We start from the raw sequence: 17,712 nt of genomic DNA, 5'->3' as shown, positions 1-17,712 counted from the left end.
ATTTCATGCAGTTCTGCAGCCAGGTGATGTGTACAAAATTGTGCATAAGAATGGACATACTGTACTAAGTGAAAATAACATACAAACAATGCATTATAATCAAGAATATTTTTTTGGGGGGGGAAGAGTTGCTGTTATGCTCAGTTTTTGCTTGCTGGGCTTCCCATAGACATCTGGTTGGTCATTGAGAACAAGGCTCTTCCAGTCTTCAGTGATGCAAACGTACCATATAGCAAGGTATGGATAAGTGTACGCAATAAAGCAAGGAAGCGTATGAGAATGTCCACAACTATTTGGGAATTCTTTTCAAAGAAGATATTTGAAGAAATAAAAGGTTGATATAGTGCCAGCTGTTTTCGAAGAACCAGGGATTTAAGGACATAAAAATGGTTGACTGGATCAGACCAAAGGCCCATCTAATTCAGCATTCTGTTATCACACATGTCTATGGAAAGCTAACCATCATGGCCTGAATCCGACAGCAGTGATTTCCAGCAATAGGTATACAAAAGCGTGCTGACAGTAGTTATATAGAACATAGTCATCATGGCTCGTGACCATTGATACCCTCATTCTCCAAGAATTTATGTAGTTCTAAAAAAGAATCCTTCTGGATCAGGCTAAAGGTGACCCATTAAGCCCAGCATCCTATTCTCCCAGTGGCCAACCAGATCTCCTAATGGGAAGTCTGCAAACAAGATCTGAATGCAACAGCACAGTCACAACCTCAGATTCCCTACAACTGGTATCCAGAGGCTTACAGTCTCTGATAGTGGAAATAGAACATACATACAGTGTTGGAAGCTCAGGTATATATATATTTTTTATTTTTTTATAATAATTTTTATTACATTTTTTCCAAATTACAGAGAAAACAAAAGGAAAGGCAGAATAGAAGAAAAAAAGAAAAAAGAACAGAAAATCACAACCATTTCGACAACTTATTTCAAATTTCCATTGGACTTCCCCACATCTCCCACATAATGCATTCTTGATAATAAAGTTATCAGCAAATTATACCCTTATTTCGTGTGTTTCTTTATATTTTCAGTTGCAATTTAAGTTTAAATCTCTTATTCTCCATTTACTCTAAAGATATAACATAATCTCCTTTTTACCCATTTAAACTTTGATTCTTTCATGAGTGTTATCAATTTCATAAATAATTAAATTTCATTGCTGGGGCTAACGTTCCAAATCATACGGCGTCTTATGTTTCATACAACTTATAATACTTTTGCAAATAGTCTTTAAATTTTTTCCAGTCCTCCTCCATTGCCTCTTCTCCCAAGTCTCGGATCCTTGCAGTCATCTCGGCCAGTTCCATGTAGTTCATCAATTGCGTCTGCCAATCCTCCAGTGTGGGCAAATCTTGGGTCTTCCAATGCTTAGCGATAAGGATTCTTGCTGCTGTTGTAGCATACATAAAAAAAGTTCTATCCTTTTTTAACACCTTCTGGCCGACAATGCCCAGAAGGAAGGCCTCTGGTTTCTTGGGGAAGGTGTACTTGAACACCTTTTTTAACTCGTTATAGATCATTTCCCAAAAGGCCTTCAATCTTGGACAAGTCCACCAGAGGTGAAAGAATGTCCCTTCAGCCTCCTTGCATTTCCAACATTTATTGTCAGACAAATGGTATATCTTAGCGAGCTTGACTGGGGTCATGTACCACCTGTATACCATTTTCATAATGTTTTCTTTCAAGGCATTACATGCCGTAAATTTCATACCGGTGGTCCATAACCTTTCCCAGTCCTCAGACATAATATTGTAACCAATGTCTTGAGCCCATTTTATCATGGCTGACTTAACTGTCTCATCCTGAGTATTCCATTTAAGCAGCAAGTTGTACATTCTCGATAATACCTTGGTCTTTGGTTCTAACAACTCTGTCTCAAGTTTCGATTTTTCCACCTGGAATCCTATTTTTTTATCTAGCTTAAAAACCTCATTAATTTGGGCATAGTGTAGCCAATTTTGCACCTTATCCTTTAATTTTTCAAAGCTCTGCAACCTCCAATTACCTCCAATGTTTTCTATTATTTCCCAATATTTCGGCCAATATGCCTCCATATTGGATGTTTTCCGAGCTTTGGCCTCTATTGGTGAAATCCACCTCGGAGTTTTACTTTCCAATAAGTCTTTGTATTTTTTCCAGACCATGTATATTGCTTTCCTGACAATATGGTTTTTGAACATTCCATGTGTTTTCCCCTTGTCATACCACAAATACGCATGCCAACCTAACGAATTGTTGAAGCCTTCCAGATCTAGGACATCAGTGTTTTCCAATAAGATCCAATCTTTCATCCAGCAGAAGGCCGCAGCTTCATAATATAACCTTAAGTCCGGCAGGGCAAACCCCCCTCTCTCCTTTGCATCAGTTAGTATTTTGAACTTTATTCGGGGCTTTTTGCCCTGCCAGACAAACCTAGAGATATCCCTCTGCCACTTTCCAAAACATTCCACTCTGTCCACGACCTGCAAGGCTTGAAACAAAAACAACATTTTTGGCAAAACGTTCATTTTTATAGCTGCAATTCGGCCTAACAAGGATAATTTCAATCTTGACCAAATTTCTAGATCTTTTTTAACTTCTGACCAACATTTTTCATAGTTATCTTTAAATAGATTCAAATTCTTAGAAGACAGATTGACCCCCAGGTATTTCACTTTTTTAACAATGTTTAGTTCTGTTTCCTTCTGAAACCCCTCTGTTTCAGTAACCGTCAAGTTTTTCCCTAACACCTTAGTTTTTTGTTTGTTCAGCTTAAAACCCGCCACCCGACCAAATTTCTGAATCAATTCCAAAACTCTTTTTGTACTAGGTTCTGGCTCCTGTAATGTTAAAACCAAGTCATCTGCAAATGCTTTCAGTTTATATTGTTTCGCTCCGACCCGTATTCCTTGTACCTGCCGATCCTCCCTTATCATATTCAGCAAAACCTCCAGGACTGAAATAAACAACAGAGGGGATAGGGGGCACCCCTGACGTGTTCCTTTTTCAATATGAAGTTCTTCTGTCACCACATTGTTCACTATCAACTTAGCTTTTTGTTCTGAATAGATTGCCTCTATTCCATTCTCAAACCCCCTTCCCACTCCCATCCCTTCCAAGTTTTTCTTCATAAATTTCCAAGAAATGTTGTCAAAGGCCTTCTCCGCATCAATAAAAATTAACACTGCTTTGGTGTTAATATTTGTTTGTAAAAGTTCCAGAATGTCAATAATATTCCTGGTGTTATCAAACAAATGTCTACCTGGGAGAAAGCCTGCTTGGTCCTTATGGATTACTTCATTTAGTACTTTTTAAAATCTGTTAGCCAAAACATCCGCAAATATTTTGTAATCCACGTTTAGGAGTGAGATGGGGCGGTAGTTCTTAAGTTGAGTCTTTTCAGTTTCCACTTTAGGTATCAGTGTGATGAATGCTTCTTTCCACGTATCTGGTGCCCTCCCTCCCCCCATAATCTGGTTGCAAACCTCCATTAATGGTTGTATCAAGTAGTCTTTTAACATCCTGTAATACTTGGAGGTGAGTCCATCAGGGCCTGGAGATTTGCCTAGTTGCATATTCTGAATGGCATCCTCGATTTCCTGTTGTGTTATTTTACAATTCAAGATTGATCTCTTCTCTTGAGATAATTTTGGTAGGCCGTTGTCTTTCAAAAATTGTTCTATCTCAGTTGCTTCCTCGGATTCTTGTGTGTAGAGTTTTTTAAAATATTTCTGGAAACACTTTCTAATTTCTCCCGGTTTCTGAATGTTTTTCCCTTCAACTTCTAAGTTGGTGACATAATTTAATCTTTGTCTCTTTTTCAACTGCCAAGCTAGCAGTTTCCCACATTTGTTCGCAGATTCAAAAGATCTTTGTTTCATAATATAACCTTCATAATATAACCTTTGATTTCTCTTAAAGTCTCTTTTGATTTTGGATTCACTCTTAATTTTCTCTCTCCATCTCTTATCTTCTCCAATATCTTATCTTTTTTACCATTCCAAAGTTTTTTCTTGATCGTATTCTGTTGTATCAGAAACCCTCTCATGACAGCTTTGCTTGCGTCCCAGATTATTCTTTTTTCCACCGAGGTATTCAAGTTAATTTCAAAATAATCCTTTAAAGCTTTTTGGGCCTTCTTTACAATCTCTTGATCTCTTAGCAGGTTGTCATTCATTTTCCATCTGAAGGAGTCGGCAGTAGTAAATCTCATTTCCATTTTCAAAGCGTTATGGTCGGAGCAAGTCTTTGGGCAGATTTCTATTTTTGTAGTCTTAGGTGCCAGCCCTCTAGTTGCCCAGATTTGGTCGATTCTTGTCCATGACAGGTGGGCCTCAGAAAAGAAAGTTCCTTCTTTACCTAGGGGGTTTCTCGTCCTCCATAAATCAATTAGGTCCATATTATCAGTTAGTTCAAAGAAAGTTTTTGGTAGTCTTCCATCTTTTGTCAGATTCTGATTCTGTGACTTATCCATAAAAGTAGAGACGACCCCATTCATATCTCCCATCATAATGATGTTGGAATAGTCCAGATAGTCCAGTAGTGTCTCATGCAGCTTCTTATAAAATTCTGATTTCCCCTCATTTGGTGCATAGATTCCTAATATCAAAACTTTCTCTCCTTGAGTCGAAATTTCAATAGCCAGGATTCTTCCTTGTTCATCTTTAAACAAAAATTTTGGTGATAAATTCTCCTTGGCGTAGATCACCACGCCTCTCTTCTTAACTCTATCTGATGAGATAAATTCTTGGCCTAATCTTTTATTTATTAACACCTTCCTGTGTAACCTGGTCACATGGGTTTCTTGCAAACAAATTATGTCCAGATTCTCTTTCTTTAGAATATGGAAGATCCTTTTGCGTTTTTCTGGGGAATTCGCGCCATTAATGTTCCAACTATACAGCTGCAGAGACATCCTGTATCAATCTGTTGTTACTCTTGTTGGGCGTCTTCTTTTTTGTCCAAATCCGAGGGTGGTAACTCTTTTCCAGACTCTGGTGGTGGCCAAATAGCTGCCACTCCTTTCTGCAAGTCTTCTCCGTGGTCGTGTAGGAACTTCTGGCTGTCCTCTTTCGTTTTGATTTTTGTCTTCTTTCCTTTGTATTTGAATGAGACCTTGTGGGAACTCCCACCTGTATGGTATTCCGTTACCTCTCAAAAGTCCAGCTAGGTCAGTGTAGTTAGATCTGAGATCCAGTAATTGTTTAGGAATATCCTTGTAGATTTGTGCTCTTCTGTCCTGGATCTCAAGTGCTTTGTTAAAATGTAGGTCGAGTAGCTTGTCTCTCTCCTGCTTAGTCCTTAAGATAATCAAACAGTCTCTAGGTCTGTCCTTCCCAGCAGCCCTTCCCAATCTGAATGCAGTTGTTATTTTAAAGTCTGTATCTTCGTTTATACCCCAGAATTTAGAAAATTCTGCTGTTAAGAAGCCAATCAAGTCCTCTTTCTCAATCTCTGGGATAGAGCGTAATCTCAAATTATTTTCCCTGTTTCGCAGTTCCACCAAAGACAGATAGGCCTGCTGGTCGGTAATGTGTTTATGGAGCGGCCTTACCTCTCCTTTCAATTCCTCCACTTCTTTAGTTGCTGCTTCTGCTTTTTCATTCGCAGCCTCGGCCAATTTTCGATTTTCAGATACAACGTCCTTTAGATTTCCAATATCTTGTGAATGCTTAGCCACCTGTTCAGAGAGTTTGGTAATTGAAGATGTGGCTAAGTCAATTTTTGCAGTTTGATCATCCACTTTTTTATTCAGAATTGCAAATTGTTGTAACATTTCCTCTAGGAGAATGTTAGATCCCCCAGCTGCCATATCTTCACTTGTTAATTGTTCAGGTTCTTCAGCTGGGGTTGTTGGTGATGGTACAGCCTGTAAAACCGCAGGGACTGAAGATCTGCGAGCCTGGGAAACCAAAGTTGTTTGTACCAATTTGCCTTTCCCTGCTTTCGACGCAGCTCTTGTTTTTGGTTTACCACTCATTCCACACTCATTCCACACCTGTCTTTGGATTCAAGGTCAAGCTGTCAAAAGTTCCATGGGAAAGACAGGCCTCAGAGTGAGTAACCAGACCACAGAGAGACAAAACAAAGTCAGTTCTCAGGAAATTGTAAATCCCAAACTCCACTAGAGGGAGTATTGTTCAGTTCGTGAAAGAAGAAACAAAGTTTCAGTCGCCATTAAAGTTCCTGCAGTTAAATAAATTAACCATAGTCTTTAGAGAAGACCTTTTCCCTCTGGCAGAGCCCTCTCAATTTTGCCACAATAGTTTCTTAAAAGGTGCAAAATACAGTTGCTTAAATGTATCCACCAGCAATGCCTCTAAGTATCCGTTTCAGTTTTGTAAGTGTATCCGCAAAAAAGCCTTTTGCCCACTGCAAGTCCGGGACTAGGGGTTTTCAAGTCTTAAAAGTTTTTAAAAGTCTAGCAGAGGAGAAAAACCCCAAACAGAGTAAACACAATAGCAAGAAAATAAAGATAGCTTGCCTTTCCCTTCCGATTCCAACTTCTCCAGACGTATGCTGTCTCTCATTTAAAAACCCTTTTGTACTGCTTCCAGCTTGTCAGTTCCTTTGCCTTTGATCACTAAGCACCACCGGGAGACGGACTTCCTTTTTCTCGTCTCCCGCTTTCAGCCGAATTCACGAATTTGTAATCCAATCTCAAATAAATCTTACTCACGAGTAGTTAATTTGTAATCCAATGTAAAGGAAGAAAGGTCGGCGCTCATCCGTAACAGCCGCGCGGCTTCACTCCCGCAGAAAGAGCGATGAATCCACAGCACCGCTTCCCCTCCGCGCTTCCGGAGCCCCTTACGGGGTCCCTTCTTCGTTTTGGGGGTCGCTCTGGGTGCCCGCCGGATCCCACGGCCACGAGCTCGCTCTGCTCGTGGTTTAACTTAGTGGGTCGTCGCTTTGCCGTAGCGAACGACCCTTTTCTGCGGAGCCCCTCTTCGCTGCGCAAAGAGGACCGCCATTACTCGTTTCGCGCCGCCTCCGGAAGTCCCCGGAAGCTCAGGTATATAAGCTAGGTGACCTATGGCTCCTTAAACCAGGGTTATAGTTGCCAAAACAGAATGCCTAGTTGCCATTTTGGGGCCAGAGGGCTCAAAAGTTGTATTTTTCAATACAACCTTTCGGTTCCTGAAGTCGGTCATTGAGAACAGAATGAAATTCATTCTGATTGTGCAGATAAAATATAACAGAATTCTACAGGATGTGCTGCTAGTGTATGAAAAGAGCCAAGAGCCAAGGTTCTTGGAGGAAACTGATTTTCTAGGTCCATTTCATTTGGGGTTTAGGCCCAGTTTTGGCACAGAAACTGCTTGGGTCACCCTGTATGATAACCTCTGTTGGGAGAGAGCCAGGGGAAATGTGTCTTTGTTTGTGTTTTCATGGTTTCTCCTGCATTGGTCTGTACTGCAACTTTCCAACAGTTTAACTTCACCCACAAATGCACACTCCTCCATTTTCTTCCAAAACAGACAAATGCCAGCTCAATTCTCCTCAGCCTCTCAGTGAATTTCAATACTATCAATCATGATATCCTTCTGGAACAATAGCAGGCATAGGCAAACTCAGCCCTCCAGATGTTTTGGGACTACAGTTCCCATCATCCCTGACCACTGGTCCTGTTAGCTAAGGATCATGGGAGTTGTAGTCCCAAAACATCTGGAGGGCCGAGTTGGCCTATGCCTGAGCAATAGTATGAGTTAGGGGTGGATGGCATGGCATGGATGGATGGTCTTTTCCAGAGGCTTGGTGAGTGCTGTTCAGCCCTGTGGAGCCTTCAAAATGGGGTTACTCAGGGTTCAATCTTATTGCTTATGCTGTTTAACATCTACATGAAACTGCTGAGTGGAGTTGTATACAGTTTTGGAGTATGTTTTCACCAATATGCTAGTGACACTTCTTCTTGTCATTTGCAGGTGAGGCAGTGGATGTGCTAGACCAGGCTTCCTCAACCTCGGCCCTCCAGATGTTTTGAGACTACAGTTCCCACCATCCCTGACCATTGGTCCTGCTAGCTAGGGATCATGGGAGTTGTAGGCCAAAAACTTCTGGAGGGCCGAGGTTGAGGAATCCTGTGCTAAACCATTGTCTTTCCTCAGTAAGAGACTGGATGAGAACCAATAAACTCAACCAATAAGGCTGAGTCAGTGAATGGTTCCCTAGATCAGATGGATGGGAGGCTGCCTGCTTTTGATGAATCATGGACTCTTAGAGTCAGAAGGGACCCAAGGGTCATTTAGTCCAACCCTCAAGTTTACATTCCCTCTGAAGAAGTGAGTTTTCAGCTTAGTATGGACATTATGCCTTCACTCTTGCCTTCCAACAGGTGGACTGAGGTTGAGTTACAGGAATGATTCCGTGTGCAGAAAAATCAATGGATTTGTTGGGGAGGTGGTTGCAATTAAAAAACAGGGGCAGAGGTGTTTTCATCCAACTAATGGTAACAGCCATTAGGTCAGCAGAATGCTAACAGAGAAGAAGGTGCATTGGCCACTTGATGCCTTAGGAAGCTGTGATCACAGAGAATGTGGTAAAGCCATGAAGCAATTAGGCAAAGAAATGTCTCGATCTGTTCTGAATTAGCATGTGTGGAGCTCTATAGCCAAGAGCCTTGAAATCCTTGAGGGATGTTGGGAGAAACTCTGACTTCAGTACCTCCCCAATGCTTCGTCAGCTCAGCTTTTGTAGGTCAGCAATGCCAGAAGCAAGGGGAAAGCTTCTAATATAGAGCTGTCCTTAAAAATTGCCCAGTTGGAATATTTGACTCAAAATCTGGAGGTTCTTCTTCAAGAGAATTTGATGAGACATTAAAATATGAGCTGTAGAAACCCAGCTATGCTTCTCAGGGAGGTTGCAAATGTCCCCATTCCCTTCATTGGGGGTGGGAGAGAATTTATTGGACTCCCAATTCCTCATCAGCCAGTGTGGTCCACCCTCGGGGATGTTGGGAGTTGGAATCCATCATCAGTGGGAGGGCCACAGTTTTCTGAGTCAGTTTATATGTGGAGAGGCGGTCCTTGGGGTATTGCAGTCTTGAGCTATGGAATGCAAATAAAAATTTCGGATCCTACTTGCCCAAAGATGGAAGGAGGACAAACTACCTACAAAAGAAGAATGGTTGATAAAGATGATGGACTATGCAGAAATGGTGAAAATGACGGGGAAAATCATAGATCAAGAGGACAATAAATTTAATAAAGAATGGGAAAATATTATAAGTCACTTGAAAGAACACTGTAAACAATTAAAACATTGGGAGGATTTAAAAACAACAACACTTGCAATGAAGTGAGAACTATGATAAAAACTGAGTTTTAAGAAAATATGGAGAATACGATATGATGCAATTTGAAAAGATGATCTAGGGAAACCATGGAGGGGTAGAGGGAAGTTCGGGGATTATGAGTATCCTATTTGTAGAATGATTGTGACTTATGTATGATGATAATTGGTAAAAGTGAAAATGAATTTAATTTTTTTATAGATATGTCTGCTCTAACTAACTCAGTGAACACTTGGAGAAAGGGGGCCGAGCCGACTTCCTCCTGCTCTAATTGCAGTCTGCCATGTTGAGAGTCACACCCTGTTTCTCTTCCATCTCCTTCATCTCTTGGCTCGGCTATGCTCCTGACATATACTGTCCCACTGCTCCTGGGAAGATTCAGGAGCAGGGGGAGGGGAAGACTCCGGCCATTGCTCCTCAGTGCAGCCCTCCTCAGCACGATCCCTGAGACGTGAGCACTGAGGAAGACCCCTTGTTCCACTTGACTAAGATTCCACAGAGCCACATATCAGTTGCAGAGTACCTGCTTTCCATGCAGAATATCCAAATTTCAATCCATTGCATCTCCAACCAGGGCTGGGAAAGACCCCCATCGGAAACCCTGGATAGCTACTGACAGTCAGCATAGACAATACAGAGCTGTATGAACCAACGGTCTCACTCCATATGAAGTAGCTCCTGATGCCCCTACTTAAACCAGCCTTTTATTCAGAATCATAAGGACTGGGATTCTGTTTTACTTCTACAGGAAGGACCATATTGCCATGGTAGATCACCTGCTTTGCATGCAGAAGGCACTCCCTGGCATCTCCAAGTCGAGCTCGGAAAACCACTGCCGGTCACTAAAGACAGCTCTGATCTAGATGGACCCAACAGTGTGATTCAGTGTAAAGCAGCTTCCTATATACCTATCCTCCAACTCCTCAATAATGAAGGGATGCTCCTAAGTCAACAGTAAGGATCTCTCTTTGGACAGGTTGCACAGAGAGCATCCGCCTTCTACCCCGAAGAAGATTTAACTTGGTCCCTGTTAGACTTTAAGAAATATCTACTATTAGGTCCAAAACAAAGTACAACCAGTGGCCAGGGATGGTTGAAGTTGTACCTTAGCAACATTTGGGAAGCCCAAGGAGCCAGTGTTGTGTAGTGGTTAGAGTGTTGGACTAAGACCTGGGGAAATAGGGTTCAAAGCCCCACTTGGCCATGAAGGTCACTGGGTGAGCTTGTGCCAGTCAACTCACTCTCAACCTAATAAAATTCACAGGATTGTTGTGAGGATAAAATGGGGAGGAGGAGAACTATATGTTCTACCTTGAGCTCCCTGAAGAAAAGGTGGGATACAAATGTGATAAATATTGAATTCATGCAGTTTCCCACTCTTCCACTAACTTATGAGCCTAGTATGTCCTTCCTTTGGTTCTCTGTTAGCTCAGGAACTCCCTAGGACAAAATACTATAAAAATGTTCCAGCATGAGAGAATACCCTCTCCCCCCCTTCCTTTTGAGAAATAAGAGCAGGTAACAAACCAAGAAAGAGAGACATATTTGAATTCAGAATGAGCTTTATTGAAAATATTGAGTGGGCAATTGTACAAGAAGCAGACATGAACAAGGAAAAAGCACACACAATGGAACGTGGCTCTGAACTTATTACTGGTCTACAGACTTTGAGGAAAGACTTGAAAACGAGTAAGGAAATGTTGCTGAGAGCCATTTAAAAGCTGAGGGGCTTGATGATGGTCCCAAAAGCTCAGATTTTTCAGAATCCAGAATGAGACACTCAGTAATGGATCTGCATCATCTTTTTCCGTTGAGTGTCATTCCTGTCATCACCACACATTGTTCTTCAAGAGTCCAATATATCTAAAAGTACACACTGCCACGACTTCCCAGCAGGGCCTTCCTTCCAAAGAGCCCATCCCTCCTCAGACCATAAAGGGAACCTCCAAGCTAGCCACCAAATTTGCTTCTAAGGAGACCAGACCCATAGCCATAGCCTCCTACCAGCCCAGAACCAGTCAACCATTCTCTTCGGCTCCCAGTATATTCTGCCTAAGAATTTTGGCTCATCTTTCCCTCTCCGGTAAATCTTTGCCTCAGACACTGGGAGCTAATCTGGATGCCGTCTGTGACCTTTGCTGTTTTGTGAGGAAACATCTTTGTGGAAGTATTTAAATCTTCTCTTAATAAAGTGATTCCTGTACCTGTGTCTAAAGATGCCCAGTGTGTGTTGTTATTCATTAAATTTCCTCCATTAACTCAGTGTCGAAGTTTGTGGCTATCTCAAACCTCATTTTACAGAGTTTGACCTTTGGGGAGGGCTTGGACTGGTTTGGACTCAGTCTGACCCTTATGTTTCTCTCCCCTTATAGTTTTGATCTATGGGCTACTTTTAAAATGAGGCTGCATTTTAAATTGGATTTTAACCTGTATTTTAAATCGGGGGGTTTTCTGGTATGTTTTTACTGTAATTTTACTGGTGTTAGCCGCCCTGAGCCCAGCTCTGGCCGGGTCGGGTTCGGTATAAATAAAAATTATTATTATTGTTGTTGTTATTATTATTATTATTATTATTAGGGCAAGATGTCTACAGCTTCTGCCAGTTTAACTGGTGAGCTGGGGTACTAGATGCTACTGACCTGACTTCGCACCTTTTTCTGTGCAGTTTGCTTGCCTCTCTTCTCCTCTTCAAGGCTAATTGGTCTGCTAACACAATCACCTCGTGGACATTCTGAGGATTTCTGTCTCTCAAAATTCGAGAAAATGTATAGAGAGACTTTTTTCTCCCTTTCTCATCTTGCTAGAAGCAGGGGTCATGCAGGGAACCAGAATCTTAGAATCATAGAATCATAGAATCATAGAATCATAGAATCGTAGAGTTGGAAGAGACCACAAGGGCCATCGAGTCCAACCCCCTGCCAAGCAGGAAACACCATCAGAGCACTCCTGACATATGGTTGTCAAGCCTCTGCTTAAAGACCTCCAAAGTAGGAGACTCCACCACACTCCTTGGCAGCAAATTCCACTGTCGAACAGCTCTTACTGTCAGGAAGTTCTTCCTAATGTTTAGGTGGAATCTTCTTTCTTGTAGTTTGGATTCATTGCTCCGTGTACGCTTGTCTGGAGCAGCAGAAAACAACCTTTCTCCCTCCTCTATGTGACATCCTTTTATATATTTGAACATGGCTATCATATCACCCCTTAACCTCCTCTTCTCCAGGCTAAACATGCCCAGCTCCCTTACCGTTCCTCATAAGGCATCGTTTCCAGGCCTTTGACCATTTTGGTTGCCCTCCTCTGGACACGTTCCAGTTTGTCAGTGTCCTTCTTGAATTGTGGTGCCCAGAACTGGACACAGTACTCCAGGTGAGGTCTGACCAGAGCAGAATACAGTGGCACTATTACTTCCCTTGATCTAGATGCTATACTCCTATTGATGCAGCCCAGAATTGCATTGGCTTTTTTAGCTGCCGCGTCCACACACTTCAGTGGAAGCAAAAGGATATAGTTCTTCACAAAATGCATAAACTTCTAGATTCAGTACCAGAAGATGTGGCGATTGCCACTAGTTTGGATAGCTTTAAATGCCAATTACAGATCAAAAAATGAAATCAAGGTTTAAATGTGCTTAATACAGTGGTGCCTCGCAAGATGAAAAGAATCTGTGATTCTCTTTGTCTAGTGGTTTTTTCGTCTTGCGAAGCAAGCCCATTGACGGATTAGCAGATTAGCGCTATTAGCGCTATTAGCGGCTTTTAGTGGCTTATCTGCTGATCGGATCAGCTGATAAGCGGCTTAGGGGCTTAGAAAAGGGGGGGAGGGAAAAAACCAGAAGGAACTCGCAAGACATTGTCGTCTTGTGGAGCAAGCCCATAGGAAATTCATTTTGCGAAGCACCTCCAAAACGGAAAACTCTTTCGTCTAGCGAGTTTTCCATCTTGCGAGGCATTCGTCTTGCGGGGCACCACTGTATATTTCTTTAATTCGTGTATGCAATAATTTAAAACTGTTATCAAAATACAGTATCTGACTGAAAGGCTGGATAATCCTGCAGCATTTGACTACATTATCACCCACCAAAAATATGTTATTGTCCAAAGTCTTGTAACATTACTCACTGTGTACGTATGCAAATGTTGCAAAACTACAAAAGATTATCCAGCTATTATGACTGTTGCTTCTCTGAATAAATAATGGTTTGAGGCACTCTAAAAGGGGACTTGTTTTGAAAAAGGGGGAAATGATAATTCTCTCAAGGCGAATGTACCTTATTTTAACCACATAGAACTAAACCATTCAGGGGGCCAGAGAGAACGATGTCCTGCAAATGTTCCAATTTTAGTTTGGCCAAAAACTGCTTCAGACAGCTGAGGCCCTGGACACCTTGCTATGCGGAACTGAGGCTTTACATTTAAAAACCAGGACAAACAGGTTATTAGAATGCAGAACAAGCTTTATTGAGAAGGCCAAAGTAAGAGCATTGAAAGGGGCAAAGAAGAAAATCGGTGTAGAAGGATCTTTTTTCTTCTGCACTCTGAAGCAAAGAACGGAGGATGAATACCAGGAGTGATTGCTTGAATTCAGCTTTTCTGAACCATGGCCAATAGATCTGTACCAAGCCCTCTGATTATCAGTTCAGGATATGCTTCTCAGGTTTAATTGGTCTATGAACAGATGCTAAAACGACGCCCCAACTTCCTTCCAAGGAGTGCTCCCCTCCCATAGCCGAAACCTCCAGAGGTTCCAAGGAGGCCAGACCCCAAGCCCCCATAGCCTCCTACGATCCCGGAACCACCAACGGCACATGGAGTGTTGCCTCCAACAGCCACAGGCTCACAGCTGGCAGAGAGGATGGGCCCTGGGAGGGTCACAACGCAGGCAGGTGGCTGGATCATGACCTCTGCTGGTGGGATCTGGTTGATGGGTTTAGGGATAATCCCATCTAGGATGCCAAGGTTGGCTGCTCTTTCAGCACCTCCATATCCATAGCCGAGACCACCAAATCCGTAGCCGAATCCTCCATTTCCATAGCCGAGACCTCCCAATCCATAGCCGAGTCCACCATAGCCAAGACCTCCTGCTGATCCAAACCCAACGGTGGGTGTGGAAGCACAGGATGGGACAGCACAGGATGGACCACAGTCAACCATTGTTGGGTGGAGGTGAGTCTGAAACCAAAAACACCAAGGGAGAAAATAAGTGTGGGGTACATCACTTCAATGGACAGTGGGGAGAATATTTCAGACATAATCATCCTGTGGCAGTAGGATATTTTACCCATTCCCAGTTCACTAAACTCAATCCATCTTCCTTTCTCCATCACTGAGAGTCAGCTGTCTTTGATAATTCTGAAAACATTAAGCCCTCATGCCTGAAACCTTTATTCTTCTCTGCTTTTGTTACTACAGCCCTTCTCTTCGTTGTGGATCCCAAATCCAATCCCTGATAATCTCAGGATAGTCTAGGAATGTCCCCTGCTTCAAGGCCTGTAGAACAACGGCCAATTTGAGTAGGTAAAACTGAACTAGAGATTTCAATGGTCTGTCATGGTACAGGACAACTCCCTATGCTCATCAAAGAGAACAACAAGTACCAGACTTTTAGAAGACATCTGAAGGCAGCCCTGTTTAGGGAAGCTTTTAATGTTTGATGTATCACAGTATTTTAATATTCTTTTGGAAGCCGCCCAGAGTGGCTGGGGAAACCCAGCCAGATGGGCGGGGTATAAATAAATTATTATTATTATTATTATTATTATTATTATTATTATTATTATTATAGTTCAGTATTTATTTGGAACCGTGAAGATTAGAACCTTACTTTAATTTTAGGGGGAGGACAATTGTTCAGTAGCCGAACACGTGGTTTTCATGCAGAACATCCCAGGTTCGGTCCTTGGAATCTGCAGATTGAGCTGCTAAAGACTCCCTTCTTGAAACTCTGGAGAACTACAGCTGATCAGTGTGGCCAAAACTGAGCTAGATGGACTAACGCAGCTAAATACTTGATATCATAAGGTACATATAGAAAAGAAACCAGCCAACAACCTAAGAGTGTAAGGTTCCTGGTGGAAGATCTACCCAATTCACAGAGTAATAGAATTTTAGCCTTCTCTTGGAGTTCAGTTACCTGAACGTTCTGACCACTGCAAGAATCATTCAAATATAACATCATATGTGCACACACTTGACTTACCAAAGTCTCAGAGGAGTAGAAATGAAGTGAAGGAGATGAAGCCAAAGGAAGCTGTTGGAAGATCTCAGCTCAGGGAGCCCTTTTATACCATTTCATCTGTATCTGCTGGTGGCTCCACATCCAGCTTGGATACACCTCCTTTCCCCTCCTTTCCCCTCCGGCTTTAATTAGTAAGCAATTTTTGGAATGCATCATGGCCCTAATTAAGAAACGAGGCAAAAGTGTTAAGTGTTTTCACAGCACCCCACTCTCTTCATAGTTATTCTTCCACAAGACAAAGTTAATAAAAGATTAAGAAAAATAAAAATTCTTGTCTGTTCCTCCTGGCAGGCAGATCAAAAGGTGTTTTGTCCCCGTTCATTATTTTCAAAATAGTTGTTGATTTTCTCAGAAGTCTAATTGACTTTAATACCCAGGATTTTAGTTAGTCATTCTGTGCACAACACATAGCAGGTTTTGTTTATGTTTAACCTCCACTGTTGGAGGTAAGATTGGGGGAGAAATGTGATTCAGGTTGCGTTTTCTGAAATGGTATAGCAATTGAAGCAGTGTACTCCTATGAAATCCACACTTACATGAATATTTCATGCAGTTCTGCAGCCAGGTGATGTGTACAAAATTGTGCATAAGAATGGACATACTGTACTAAGTGAAAATAACATACAAAAAATGCATTATAATCGAGAATATATTTTTTTTTGGGGGGGGGGGAGAGTTGCTGTTATACTCAGTTTGTGCTTGCTGGGCTTCCCATAGACATCTGGTTGGTCATTGAGAACAAGGCTCTTCCAGTCTTCAATGATGCAAACGTACCATATAGCAAGGTATGGATAAGTGTATGCAATAAAGCAAGGAAGCGTATGAGAATTTCCACAATTATTTGGGAATTCTTTTCAAAGAAGATATTTGAAGAAATAAAAGGTTCATATAGTGCCAGCTGTTTTCGAAGAACCAGGGATTTAAGGACGTAAAAATGGTCGACAGGATCAGACCAAAAGCCCATCTAATTCAGAATTCTGTTATCACACATGTCTATGGAAAGCTCACCATCATGGCCTGAATCCGACAGCAGTGATTTCCAGCAATAGGTATACAAAAGCGTGCTGACAGTAGTTATATAGAACATAGTCATCATGGCTCGTGACCATTGATACCCTCATTCTCCAAGAATTTACGTAGTTCTAAAAAAGAATCCTTCTGGATCAGGCTAAAGGTGACCCATTAAGCCCAGCATCCTATTCTCCCAGTGGCCAACCAGATCTCCTAATGGGAAATCTGCAAACAAGATCTGAATGCAACAGCGCAGTCACAACCTGAGATTGCCCACAACTGGTATTCAGAGGCTTACAGTCTCTGATAGTGGAAATAGAACATACATACAGTGTTGGAAGCTCAGGTATATAAGCTAGGTGACCTATGGCTCCTTAAACCAGGGTTATAGTTGCCAAAACGGAATGCCTAGTTGCCATTTTGGGGCCAGAGGGCTCAAAAGTTGTATTTTTCAATACAACCTTTTGGTTCCTGAAGTCGGTCATTGAGAACAGAACGAAGTTCATTCTGATTGTGCAGATAAAATATAACAGAATTCTACAGGATGTGCTGCTAGTGTATGAAAAGAGCCAAGAGCCAAGGATCTCCAGTCATGCACCTCCCGATGGTGTAGACATCAGGCACCATCCTGGTGCCTGGGCATCAGCACTTGGTCGCAAGTGGCCAGTAGCCAGGTGCAAAATGAGCCTGGCACCTGGTGAATTTCAAACACTGCTATCGTAGCTATTGGCCATTTATAGCTCAGCCTCTGGCATTGTTACAAAATGACAAGAAGCGGGTCTGAATAGGGAGCTGTGCACACTTTTCCTTGGATATGAACCTCAGCAATAGAGGAGGTTCCACAGATTCCTCATTCCTGGATTGGATGTATTTGCTTTAGGCTTAATTTAAGCAGGGCAGAGGTAGCCAACAGGATTCCCCTTAGTTTTTGTGGATTTCACTCACATAATTTCTGACTATTGGCCATGCTGGCTGGGGCTGATGGGAGTGCAGTGATATCTTGTCAGAACCATATACACTACCATGACAGTAGGAAACAAGGACCAAGTAGAGTAAGTAGAGTAAGTTTAAGTAGAAACAGGAATGAAGTTTTTTCAGTGACAGAGGCAGGTGAGTTTAGGAATGGGAGAGAAATTCAATTCAATTGACCCTTAAAGAAAAAGAAAATTTATTCAC

At 42.0% G+C, this 17,712-nt stretch overlaps 1 protein-coding gene across 2 annotated transcripts; it reads right to left on the bottom strand.

Moving 5' to 3' along the window:
* Window positions 1-13,723: 13,723 nt before the first annotated feature.
* LOC309520626 (uncharacterized protein) lies at window positions 13,724-15,622 on the bottom strand. 2 transcript variants are annotated; one of them, XM_082202611.1, is made up of 2 exons: window positions 15,487-15,622; window positions 13,724-14,459 (listed from the first exon to the last, which is right to left on the bottom strand). In XM_082202611.1, the coding sequence occupies exon 2, from the start codon at window positions 14,439-14,441 to the stop codon at window positions 13,956-13,958; it is 486 nt and encodes a 161-aa protein (XP_082058737.1). In that variant the 5' UTR covers window positions 14,442-14,459; window positions 15,487-15,622; the 3' UTR covers window positions 13,724-13,955. The 2 variants fall into 2 exon arrangements, with proteins under 2 accessions (XP_082058737.1, XP_082058738.1); XM_082202612.1 differs by lacking the exon at window positions 15,487-15,622 and adding an exon at window positions 15,112-15,276.
* Window positions 15,623-17,712: the final 2,090 nt, after the last annotated feature.

The sequence above is a fragment of the Podarcis vaucheri genome (assembly GCF_965113315.1).
Source record: "Podarcis vaucheri genome assembly, chromosome: 16".
Classification (NCBI taxonomy): Eukaryota; Metazoa; Chordata; class Lepidosauria; order Squamata; family Lacertidae; genus Podarcis; species Podarcis vaucheri.
This window is presented reverse-complemented; position numbering and strand designations above follow the sequence as displayed.

Excerpts from the sequence above, each read along its gene's own strand:
- LOC309520626 (XM_082202611.1), bottom strand. The coding sequence starts at position 14,441 with ATGGTTGACTGTGGTCCATCCTGTGCTGTCCCATCCTGTGCTTCCACA.